The sequence below is a fragment of the Gorilla gorilla genome, chromosome 20 (genome assembly GCF_029281585.2).
Source record: "Gorilla gorilla gorilla isolate KB3781 chromosome 20, NHGRI_mGorGor1-v2.1_pri, whole genome shotgun sequence".
In the NCBI taxonomy this organism is placed as follows: domain Eukaryota; kingdom Metazoa; phylum Chordata; class Mammalia; order Primates; family Hominidae; genus Gorilla; species Gorilla gorilla.
Genome location: NC_073244.2, coordinates 66,965,159 through 66,977,505, shown reverse-complemented (window position 1 = coordinate 66,977,505; position 12,347 = coordinate 66,965,159). Strand labels below are relative to the sequence as shown.

The following is a 12,347-nucleotide window of genomic DNA, read 5'->3' as shown; positions in this document are numbered from 1 at the left end:
AGCACTTTGGGAGGCCGAAGTGGGTGGATCACCTGAGGTCAGGAGTTCAAGACCAGCCTGCCCAACATGGTGAAACCCTGTCTACTAAAAATAAAACTAACAAATGCAAAAATTAGCCAGATGTGGTGGTGGGCGCCTATGATCCCAGCTACTCGGGAGGCTGAGGCAGAATCACTTGAACCTGGGAGGTGGAGGTTGTGGCGAGCCGAGATCACACCATTGCACTCTAGCCTGGGCGACAAGGGCAAAACTCTTTCTCAAGAAAAAACAAAAATGCTACCAGGAAGATACGAGGGAAGGTGGAGTAAGCAAGGCTGATCTGAAACTGATCACAGGCTAGGTGCGGTGGTTCACACCTGTAATCCCAGCACTTTGGGAGACCGAGGTAGGTGGATCACTTGAGCTCAGGAGTTCCAGACCAACCTGGCTACCCTGGTGAAACCCCATCTGTACTAAAAACACAAAAGTTAGCCAGGCATAGTGGTGGGCACCTATAGTCCCAGCACCTGGGGAGGCTGTGGCAGGAAGATCCCTTGAACCCGGGAGGCAGAGATTGCAGTGAGCCAAGATCAGGCCACTGCACTCCAGCCTGCGTGACAGAGTGAGACTCTATTTCAAAAACCAAAAAAAAACAGAAAAAACCTATCACAAAGTCAGCTCAGGCAAGTCACCTACCCAAAAGACTCAATTTTCTCTGTAAGTTGTTTATATTAAAGTTGTCTGAGCAATGTACCATAAATACATTTATGCCTGTCAATTTTTTTGTTTGTTTGTTTAAGATGGAGTCTTGCACTGTTGCCAGGCTGGAGTGCAGTGGCACAATCTTGGCTCACTGCAACCTCCACCTCCCGGGTTCAAGCGATTCTCCTGCCTCAGCCTCCTGAGTAGCTGGGACTACAGGCGGGTGCCACCACACCCGGCTAATTTTTGTGTTTTTAGTAGAGTTGGGGTTTCGCCATGTTGGCCAGGATGGTCTCCATCTCTTGATCTTGTGATCCACCCGCCTCAGCCTCCCAAAGTGCTGGGAGATTATAGGTGTGAGCCACCACACCTGGCCACCTGTCAACTTTTAAATAATTTAAAGAAGGCCAGGTACGGCGGCTCACGCCTGTAATCCCAGCACTTTGGGAGACTGGGGGCGGGGGGGGCAGATCTCTTGAGGTCAGGAGTTCGAGACCAGCCTGACTGAGATGGTGAAACCTGTCTCTACTAAAAATACAAAAAAAATTAGCTGGGCGTGGTGGCATGCACCTGTAGTCCCAGCTACTCAGGAGGCTGAGGCAGGACAATCACTTGAATCTGGGAGGCGGAGGTTGCAGTGAACAGGGATGGTGCCCCTATACTCCAGCCTGGGTGACAGGAACAAGACTTCGTCTCAAAAAAAAAAAAAAAAAAAAAAAAAATTAGCTGGGTGTGGTGGCGGGTGCCTATAATCCCAGCTACTCAGGAGGCTGAGTCAGGAGAATCAGGAGAATCGCTTGAACCTGGGAGGTGGAGGTTACAGTGAGCCGAGATCGCGCCATTGCATTCCAGCCTGGCCAACAGAGAAACTGTCTCAAAACAAAAACAAAAACAAAAACTCTCTGCGCCGTGCTCCTAACTTTCTACAAACTGAGTTCTAATTCTCTGCAACGTTAGTTCTTCCCTCTATTCTTACGGAAGGGAGGTTGGCATTCTCCAGGGGACAGTGGGCACATTAAGAATAGTGGAGAAAAAGATTGGAGAGAGATGGGGTTCTTCAAAGGAACAGGAGAAAGCAGCAAGAATGGGGGGCTTCCTCAGCTGACTCCAACATCGGAGGTCCTGACACCCACCTAGTGCTTCTGTTTTGAAGCGCTCCAGCATTTCGTCCACGTCTAGAGGTGGTCGTTCTTTCCGTGTTATCCCTGGAGAAAAAGGGGGGCATTACAGGCCTGTTGCTGTGCTGGCAGTGGGACTCCAAGATGGCTCAAGTTCGACCCCTGAGTCTCAGTAGTGAAGCCTAGATTAGGTACTAAAAAGGACGTTGATAAGGTACTGGATATAAAAGTGAAATTACATTAGGCCATGATCCCAGGTTTGCATGCCTTTCTGGTGAGAATTCCTAAGTAGTTCAGAACACATGGTGTGAAAGACACACACACACACACACAACTCACGCATAAGGCCACTGGAAAGGCTTTGAAGATTAACTGCCTAGTTTTTCTTTTTTTTTGAGATGTAGTTTTGCTCTTGTTGCCCAGGCTGGAGTGCAACGGTGTGATCTGGGCTCACTGCAACCTCCGCCTCCTGGGTTCAAGTGATTCCCCTGCCTCGGCCTCCCGAGTAGCTGGGATTACAGGAATGCGCCACCATACCTGGCTAATTTTGTATTTTTAGTACAGACAGGGTTTCTCCACGTTGGTCAGGCTAGTCTTGAACTCCCAACCTCAGGTGATCTGCCTGCCGGGCCTAACCCCCTAGTTTCTGATGAGGTAGATAAATTTAAAATGAACTGGGAAAGAATGTAAGAACAAGGTGGAATCAGCCGGGCATGGTGGCTCAAGCCTGTAATCCCAACACTTTGGGAGGCCGAGGCAGGCGGATCATGAGGTCAGGAGATCAAGACCATCCTGGCCAACATGGTGAAGCCCCGTCTCTACTAAAACAAAAAATTAGCTGGGCATGGTGGTGTGTTACCTGTAAGTCCCAGCTACTTGCGAGGCTGAGGCAGGGGAATTGCTTGAACCCAGGAGGCGGAGATTGCAGTGAGCCAAGATCGCTCCACTGCACTTCAGCCTGGCAATAGAGCAAGCGAGACTCCGTCTCCAAAAAAAAAAAAAAAAAGAGAACAAGGTGGAATCCTAATAACAATATCTGCAGCTTAACCCTGGATAATGAAGAGGTGAGTCCATGGAACTCCTGAAAAGATGCTGGGGAGGGAACTGGACACGGGCATGGGAAATTCAGGACAAAGGCTGATCTGAGAAGAGCCTTTGGAGTCTTCACCACCAGGTGAGGTGGCTCATGCCTGTAATCCCAGTACTTTGTGAGGCTGAGGCAGACAGATCATTTGAGGTCAGGAGTTTGAGACCAGCCTGGCCGACATGGTGAAACCCTGTCTCTACTAAAAATACAAAAATTAGCCAGACATGGTGGTAGGCGCCTGTAATCCCAGCTACTCGGGAGGCTAAGGCAGGAGAATCACTTGAACCTGGGAGGCGGAGGCTGCAGTGAGATTGTACCACTGCACTCCAGCCTGGGTGACAGAGCAAGACTCTGTCTCAAAAAAAGGTCTTCATGAGACCAGGCGCAGTGACTCACACCTGTAATCCCAACACTTTGGGAGGCTGAGGCACGTGGATCATGAGGTCAGGAGTTCAAGACCAGCCTGGCCAACATGGTAAAACCCCATCTCTACTAAAATTACAAAAATTAGCTGGGCTTGGTGGCAGACACCTGTAATCCCAGCTACTCGGGAGGCTAAGGCAGGAGAATCACTTGAACCTGAGAGGTGGAGGCTGCAGTGAGATTGTACCACTGCACTCCAGCCTGGGTGACAGAGCAAGACTCTGTCTCAAAAAAAGGTCTTCATGAGACCAGGCGCAGTGACTCACACCTGTAATCCCAACACTTTGGGAGGCTGAGGCACGTGGATCACGAGGTCAGGAGTTCAAGACCAGCCTGGCCAACATGGTGAAACCCCATCTCTACTAAAATTACAAAAATTAGCTGGGCTTGGTGGCAGACACCTGTAATCCCAGCTACTCGGGAGGCTGAGGCAGGAGAATTGCTTGAACCGGGAGGCGGAGGTCAGAGGTTGCAGTGAGCTGAGATCCTGCCACCGCATTCCATCCTGGGCAACAGAGTGAGACTTTGTCCAAAAAAAAAAAAAAAAGAGTCTTCATGGCCAGGTGTGGTGAATCATGTCTATAATCCCAGCACTTTGGGAGGCCAAGGTGGGAGGATCACTTGAGACCAGGAGTTTGACACCATATCTGGCAACGTAGTGAAACTGTCCCTACCAAAAATACAAATATTAGTCAGGCGTGGCAGTGCATACCTGTAGTCCCAGCTACTCGGGAGGCTGAGGTAAGAGGATCTCTGGAGCCTGGAAGGTTGAGGCTGCAATGAGCTATGACTGTGCCACTGCAATCAAGCCAGAGCAACACAGCAAGACCCCATCTCAAAACACAATCTTCAGGGGCCGGGCGCGGTGGCTCACGCCTGTAATCCCAGCACTTTGGGAGGCCGAGGTGGGCGGATCACGAGGTCAGGAGATCGAGACCATCCTGGCTAACACGGTGAAACCCCGTCTCTACTAAAAACACAAAAAAATTAGCCGGGCATGGTGGCGGGCGCCTGTGGTCCCAGCTACTCGGGAGGCTGAGGCAGGAGAATGGTGTGAACCCGGGAGGCGGAGCTTGCAGTGAGCCGGGATCGCGCCACTGCACTCCAGCCTGGGCAACAGAGCGAGACTCCGTCTCAAAAAAAAAAAAAAAAATCTTCAGGATATAAGTAGCTGGTAAGGGCCAGGTGTCATGGCTCACACCTGTACCCCAGCAGTTTGGGAGGGTGAGGTGGGAGGACTGATTGAGTTTAGTAATTCGAGACCAGCCTGGGCAACATAGCAAGACCCTGTCTCTACAAAAAGTGAAAAAAATTAGCCAGGCATGGTGGCAAGTGCCTGTGGTCCCAGCTACTCAGGAGGCTGAGGCAGGAGGATCACCAGAGCTTGGGAGGTCAAGGCTGCAGTGAACCATGATTGCACCACTGCACTCCAGCCTAAGTGACAGAGTGAAGCCCTGTTTCAAAAAAAAAACAAAAAAAAAGCTGGGTGTGGTGGTGGCTCATGCCTATAATCCCAGCATTTTGGGACGCTGAGGTGGGCAGATCACTTGAGGTCAGGAGTTCAAGACCAGCCTGGCCATCATGGTGAAACCCCATCTCTACAAAAACCACAAAAAATTAGCCGGGCCTGGTGGCAGGCACCTGTAATCCCAGCTATTCCCGAGGCTGAGGCAGGAGAACTGCTTGAACCCAGGAGGTGGAAGTTGCAGTCAGCCGAGGTCGTACCACTGCACTTCAGCCTAGGTGACAGAGCAAGCCTCCATCTCAAAAAAGAAAAGTCTCTAGCCTATCCAGATTCAAAGGCCAAGCTTACCCTTCCCCGCTTTGTATGTATTTATAGATTTCCAACAAATGCGATCGTGTTTCAGCTTCCCAGGTCTTACTGCTACGCACCTGCGTGACCAGCTCCGCCCTGGGAGCAGGGATGCTAAGTCCAGCATTTCTTTGCATTCTTAGTGCTCAGCACATTTGCCTTAAAACAAAGGCCCGAGTCCCCAGATCTCACATGAAGAATAAAAGTTATAAATGAGGTAACTTACCTAATGATAGAGGCTTCCTTTTATTAAAGGATTTCAAAGCTGCTTCTGAAAAAGGAGAAGGGGGGAAAAATTTTGCATTTTACCATAAGCTCAAGATTTTATTGCCTTCATAAAAGAAAAGATGACACTTAGAACTGGATCACTTGTTCCTTTCTCTTATCTCCTTCCAGTTCAAAATGCTTGCATCTTTTTTTTTTTTTTTTCTGAGACAGAGTGTCACTCTGTTGCCCAGGCTGGAGTGGCACGATCTTGGCTCACTGCAACCTCTGCCTCTCTGGTTCAAGCAATCCTCCTGCCTCAGCCTCCCAAGTAGCTGGGACTACAGGAGTGTGCCACCACGCCCGGCTGATTTTTTTATATTTTTAGTAGAGACAGGGTTTCACCATATTGGCCTGACTGGTCTCAAACTCCTGGCCTCAAGTGATCCACCCGCCTTGGCCTCCCAAGGTGCTGGGATTACAGGCGTGAGCCACTGTGCCCGGCCTACCATGTTTCCTTTTTAAGGCTTGGGGTCCCAACAATCTCATAACCCAGGCAGTAGGCAGGGTACCCAACGGGCACATGTTCTATTCATCCACTGGTCACTTAGACTGACTCTGTATCTTGGTTACTGTAAATAAAGCTGCACTGGCCAGGCACTGTGGCTTATGTTTCTGATCCCAGGACTGTGGGAAGCCAAGGCAGGAGGATCGGTTGAGCCCACAGAAGTTTGAGACCAGCCTGGGCAACATGGTGAAACCCTATCGCTACAAAAAAAAAAAAAATAATACAAGAATGAGCGACGTGTGGTGGGAGGCCATAGTGGCAGGATTGCTCAAGTCTGGGAGGTCGAGGCTGCAGTAAGCTGTGATTGCCCCATTGTACTCCAGCCTGAGCAAGAAAACGAGACCCCGTTTCAAAAAAAAGTGTAGCTGGGCATGGTGGCTCACACCTGTAATTCCAGCACATTGGGAGGCTGAGGCGGGTTGATCAAGTGGTCAGGAGTTCAAGACCAGCCTGGCCAACATAGTGAAACCCTATCTCTATTAAAATACAAAATTTAGCCAGGCGCAGTGGCAGGTGCCTGTATAATCCTAGCTATTCAAGAGGCTGATGCAGGAGAATCGCTTGAACCCAGGGGGCGGGAGTTGCAATAAGCTGAGATTGTGCTGCTGCACTCCATCCTGGGTGACAGAGTGAGACTTGTCTCAAACAAACAAAAAAAAAGTGTAAAAAAAAAAAGTTACGGGGTAGAAAGTACAGTGGTTTTAAATGCACTTGCTGGCTGGGTGCGGTGGCTCACGCCTGTAATCCCAACACTTTGGGAGGCCGAGGCGGGCAGATCATGAGGTCACGACATCGAGACTATCCTGGCTAACATGGTGAAACCCCATCTCTATTTAAAATACAAAAAAAAAAAAAAAAAAAAAAAATCAGCCAGGCGTGGTGGGACATGCTTGTAATCCCGGCTACTCGGGAGGGTGAGGCAGGAGAATCACTTGAACCCGGGAGGCGGAGGTTGCAGTGAGCCGAGATCGTGCTGCTAAATTCCAGCCTGGGCGACAGAGTGAGATCCTCTCTCAAGAAGAGTTAAATAACCATAGTTCATGTGCATTTTATTGTATTGTTATTTCTAATTGTCTTTGCCCCCATTATTTTTGATCTAGGATTGGTTAAATCCACAGATATGTTAGGCAACTGTACGATACCTGAAAGGGATAGAAATAGGTAGAAAATAAGGACCAGGACAGACACCAGGGTTTATGAAGATCCAGCACCTGTGTTCAGAACAAGCAGTCCCTCTCCAAGCCTCAATGCCATTTCTTTTTTTTTTTTTTGAGACAGAATTTTGCTCTTGTTGCCCAGGCTGGGGTGCAATGGTGTGATCTCGGCTCACAGCAACCCCCGCCTCCTGGATTTCAGTGATTCTCCTGCCTCAGCCTCCCGAGTAGCTGGGATTACAGGTGTCTGCCACCACGTCCAGCTAATTTTTGTATTTTTAGTAGAGATGCTGTTTCACCATGTTGGTCAGGCTGGTCTCAAACTCCTGACCCTCAGGTGATCCAACCGCCTCAGCCTCCCAAAGTGCTGGGATGACAGGCGTGAGCCAGCGCGCCTGGCCTTCTGAATTTCTAAAGTCCTGGAGAGGGCGCCTGCTTCCTCCTAGGACACAGTGTGGACCGATTTCCGCTCACCTCTGACTTCATCCTTTGCTCTCTCAGACAGATCCATTCGGTGCATCTTTTCAAAGACCTGGAGGCTCGCCATCTCCACCCAGTAGCTGTCACAATGGCTGGTGAGGATTTCTACCAGTTGCTTCCCATCAGCCTTGTCTACCTCCTTGTGGGGGATCTTCTGGAGCTCGTGTGCCAGGGAGAAGGTCGTGATCAGATACTTGAACTTGCTCAACTCATCCTGGCTGAGCTGCTCCAGGAGAGCCTGCAGGTTGAAGCCCATCTGCGCCGAAGACACCATCTTGTCCCACGTGGGAGCTCTGATGAGAATTAAGGGAGGAATGGAGAGGGATGGTGATTAGCACTCCTGTCTCAAATGCCAGTCCTCGCTGTGCCATGAACAAGGACACTCACCATCTACCCTGCTTCTTCAAGAACAAACTCCCAGCCTGGGCAACATAGTGAGACCTCCATCTCCACGAAAAATAAGTTAGCAGTGGGTGGTGGTACATGCCTGTAGTCCCAGCTACTCAGGAGGCTGCAGTGGGAGGATTGCTTGAGCCTGGGAGACTGAAACTGCAGTGAGCCTTGATTGTGCCACTGCACTCCCATCTGGGCAACAGAGCAAGACCTCAACTCATTTTATTTTTATTTACTTATTTTTGAGATAGTTTCACTCTGCAGCCCAGGCTGGAGTACAGTAGTACGATCTCAGCTCACTGCAACCTCTGCCTCCCAGGTTCAAACAATTCTCCTGCCTCAGCCTCCCGACTAGCTGGGATTATGGGCACCCACCACCACGCTCAGCTACTTTTTGTTTTTTGTTTTTTTTTTTTTTTTTTTTTTTTGAGACGGAGTCTCACTTTGTCACCCTGGCTGGAGTGCAGTGCTGCAATCTCGGCTCACTGCAACCTCTGCCTCCCGGATTCAAGCAATTCTCCTGCCTCAGCCTCCCAAGTAGCTGGGATTACAGGCATTCACCACTGTGCCCAGCTAATTTTTTGTATTTTTAGTAGAGATGGGGGTTTCACCAAGTTGGCCAGGCTGGTCTCGAACTCCTGACCTCGTGATTCACCTGCCTCAGTGCCCAGCTAGTTTTTCTAATTGCAAAATAACCAGCTACTGTCAGGGTTTTCCCTGAGGGGCTGCTCAGGTTCTAAAAGTTAACCTATAAAGCGAAAACACTCTCTCATAGCAAAGTAGTAACACAACAATGAAAGGACAAGCATAGATCAGATAAGGAAGTGGGGAGCTATGTGGATCACCCAGGAGACAAGAAACTTCGTGAAAACTGGGGTGAATATGAAAATGCAAACATACAGCCAGGCACGGTGGCTCACGCCTGCAATCCCAGCACTTTGGGAGGCCGAGGCGGGCGGATCGTGAGGTCGGGAGATCGAGACCATCCTGGCTAACACAGTGAAACCCCGTCTCTACTAAAAATACAAAAAATTAGCCGGGTGTGGTGGCAGGTGCCTGTAGTTCCAGCTACTTGGGAGGCTGAGGCAGGAGAATCGCTTGAACCTGGGAGTGGGAGGCAGAGGTTGTGGTGAGCTGATATGGCGCCACTGCACTCCAGCCTGGGGCGACAAGAGTGAAACTGTCTCAAAAAAAAAAAAAAAAAAGGCTTGAAGATAACTTAGTGGTGGAACCTGGTCTCAGGACACAGGTGTGTGGCTTTTACTTTACTGAAGCTGGCCAGGGGGGCCATGGCTCACACCTGGAACCCCGACACTTTGGGAAGCCAAGGTGTGAGGATTGCTTGGAGTTTGAGACCAGCCTGGGCAACATGGCAAAACCCTGTCTCTACAAAAAAATACAAAAAAAAAAAAAAAAATTGTGCTGGGCATAGTGGCATGCACCTGTAGTCCCAGCTACTGAGGAGGCTGAGGTGGGAGGATCACCTGAGCCAGGGGAAGTTAAGGCTGCAGTGAGCTGTGATCGCACTACTGCACTCCAGCCTGGTAAAACAAACAAAAACACAACACTGGGGGTGGTGGCTGACGCTTGTAATCCCCGCACTTTGGGAAGCTCAGGTGGGTGATCACTCCAGTCCAGAAGTTCCAGACCAGCCTGGCAACATATGACCCTGTCTCTATTTTAAAAACAACAACAGGGCCGGGTGCGGTGGCTCACGCCTGTAATCACAGCACTTTGGGAGTCCGAGGTGGGAGGATCACCTGAGGTCTGGAGCTTGAGACCAGCCTGGCCAACATAGTGAAACCCTATATCGACTAAAAATACGAAAATTAGCCAGGTTGGTGACAGGCGGCTGTAGTCCCAGCTACTTAGGAGGCTGAGGCACGAGAATTGCTTGAACCTGGGAGATGGAGGTTGCAGTGAGCTGAGATAGCGCCACTGTACTCCAGCCTGGGAAACAGAGCTAGACTTTGTCTCAAAAAAAAAAAAAAAAAAAAAAAATAGCAGTAGCAACAAAAACTTTACAGAAAGGGTATAACACCTCTCTATATGATAGCTGTGAATAGCGTGAGAATGGCAACTGGCATAGGTATTTGCATAAGACTCAGGTCCAGAAGCTGGACTAGAATGATGCTAAGAGGCTCCCTCACCTCAGTGAATAAAAAACAATACCTTCTTGTTAAGAGGACTCATTAGACACAAAACCTTAGCACTGCCCAGGACTCCACACACAGCAACCACAGCATCTGACCTGTTCCAATATATATATATATTTTTTGGAGCTCTCTATAGCTCTATCCTAAATCCCCCAAGAGAACAGAAATAAAAGCACACAAAACTATCCTCTTATGAGCCAACGTAAACTAGAGTCTCTCTAGATCTAAGCATCTGCTACTCTTTCCCAAGTCAGAACCACCGAATTTTATTTTTTGAGACAGTTTCTCTCTTGCTGCGCAGGCTGGACAGCAATGGTATGATCTAGGCTCCCCGCAACCTCCGCCTCCCGGGTTCAAGTGATTCTCCTGCCTCAGCCTCCCGAGTAGCTGGGATTACAAGCATGCGCTACCACGCCCACCTAATTTTATATTTTTAGTAGAGATGGGGTTTCTACATGTTGGTCAGGCTGGTCTCGAACTCCCGACCTCAGGTGATCCGCCCGCCTCGGCCTCCCAAAGCGCCGCGATTACAGGCGTGAGCCACTGAGACAGGCAGAACCACTGAATTTCTAACAGAAGAAAAGATTTAGGCCGGGCGCGGTGGCACCTGCCTGTAATCCCAGAACTTTGGGAGTCTGAGGCAGGAAGATCGCTTGAGCCCAGGAGTTAGAGACCAGCTTCGGCAACATACTAAGACCCTACATCTAGTGAGTCTCTGCAAGCAGTGGTAATAATAATATTATTAGCCAGAACAGATGTGGTGGTACCCTCCCACGGTCCCAGCTACTTCAGAGGCTGAGGTGTGAGGACTGCTTGAGCCTGAGAGGTCAAGGGTTCAGTGAGCCGAGATCCTGCCACAGCGCTCCAGCCTGGGAAACAGAGTAAGACCCTCAAAAAAGAGAAAAGAGAAAAAAAAAAAAAAGGCTGGGCGCGGTGGCTCACGCCTGTAATCCCGGCACCGAGATTACAGGGAGGCCGAGGTGGGCGGATCACAAGGTCAGGAGACTGAGACCAGCCTGGCCAACACGGTGAAACCCCGTCTTTACTAAAAATACAAAAAATTAGCCGGGCGCGGTGGCGGGCGCCTGTAGTCCCAGCTACTCGGGAGGCTGAGGCAGGAGAATGGCGTGAACCCGGGAGGCGGAGCTTGCAGTGAGCAGAGATCGGGCCACCGCACTCCAGCCTGGGCGACAGAGTGAGACTCCATCTCAAAAAAAATATATATGAAATAAAAGGAGAAATTTTACCAACTGTGGAACGGGGAAATAAAGAAATGAAGTTGCAGAGTTGCCGGAGAGCTACTCACCTCCCAACACCTGGCCCTACTCTCCGACGGCGATGAGGGCTGCAGGTGGAGAAGGCTCTAATAAGGCTTCTCTTTCGGCCGCAGCCCCGTGATTGGCCCTCGGGGCGTAATCGTTGCTGAGCACTTCCTGTATCCACCGGAATTACTGAGAGGTCTTTTGGGGGCGGGGGGTGGTGGGGGGCGGTTCTTCACCTGAGCTTCCCGATCTGCACCTGTGGTCCTCCATCTTGACTGCCTGTTAAACTTACCTACGTGGAGCCTCATTTCAAAGCACGAACGCCCAGAGATTCTGCTTGATTGGTTACACTGGGGCTGCCCAGACCCTGGAGTTCTTTCCAGAGTCCCAGATAATTGTGATTGCGGCCGAGGCTGAGAATCACCGCTTAGAAGCCTCAGCTGTGATTGGCTACCTTCTGCCATCATCCCAGATATATTATCAATAAAAATCCAACCGTATATCAAATGAAATATCAATGACACGTCAACTATGAGACGCATGAAAAGCACCAAGTTCATCAGTTTCACATTCACAGTATTATTTATTTATTTTTTTTAATGGAGTCTTGCTCTGTTCCCCAGGCTGGAGTGCAATGGCACGATCTCGGCTCCCCGCAGCCTCCGCCTGCCGGCTTCAAGCGATTCCCCTGCCTCAGCCTCCCGAGTATCTGAGATTACAAGCATGCGCCACAACGCCTGGCTAATTTTTGTATTTTTTTCAGTAGAGACGGGGTTTTGCCATGCTGGCCAGGCTGGTCTCAAACTCCTGACCTCAGGTGATCTGCCAGCCTCAGCCTCCTGAAGTGTTGGGATTACAGGCGTGAGCCACCGTGCCTGGCTGGCAGTATTAATTTTGTAAACATATAGCCGGGCACAGTGGCTCACGCCTGTAATCCCAGCACTTTGGGAGGCCGAGGCAGGTGGATCACGAGGTCAGGAGATCGAGACCATCCTGGCTAACACGGTG

General features: G+C 50.0%; 1 protein-coding gene across 2 annotated transcripts in view; it reads right to left on the bottom strand.

The window, feature by feature from the left end:
- The window catches only part of NLRP2 (NLR family pyrin domain containing 2), a 32,715-nt gene extending 20,941 nt beyond the window's left edge, over positions 1 to 11,774 (bottom strand). Inside the window, exons 1-4 of one of the 2 annotated variants that reach the window (XM_019016185.4) lie at positions 11,384 to 11,774; positions 7,523 to 7,821; positions 5,349 to 5,393; positions 1,815 to 1,886 (exon numbers count right to left, since the gene is read on the bottom strand). In XM_019016185.4, coding sequence (XP_018871730.3) covers positions 1,815 to 1,886; positions 5,349 to 5,393; positions 7,523 to 7,802 — 397 coding nt within the window. In that variant the 5' untranslated portion in view covers positions 7,803 to 7,821; positions 11,384 to 11,774. The remainder of the gene's footprint in view (positions 1 to 1,814; positions 1,887 to 5,348; positions 5,394 to 7,522; positions 7,822 to 11,383) is intronic. The other variant, XM_063701656.1, reaches the window with a different exon arrangement.
- Positions 11,775 to 12,347: the final 573 nt, after the last annotated feature.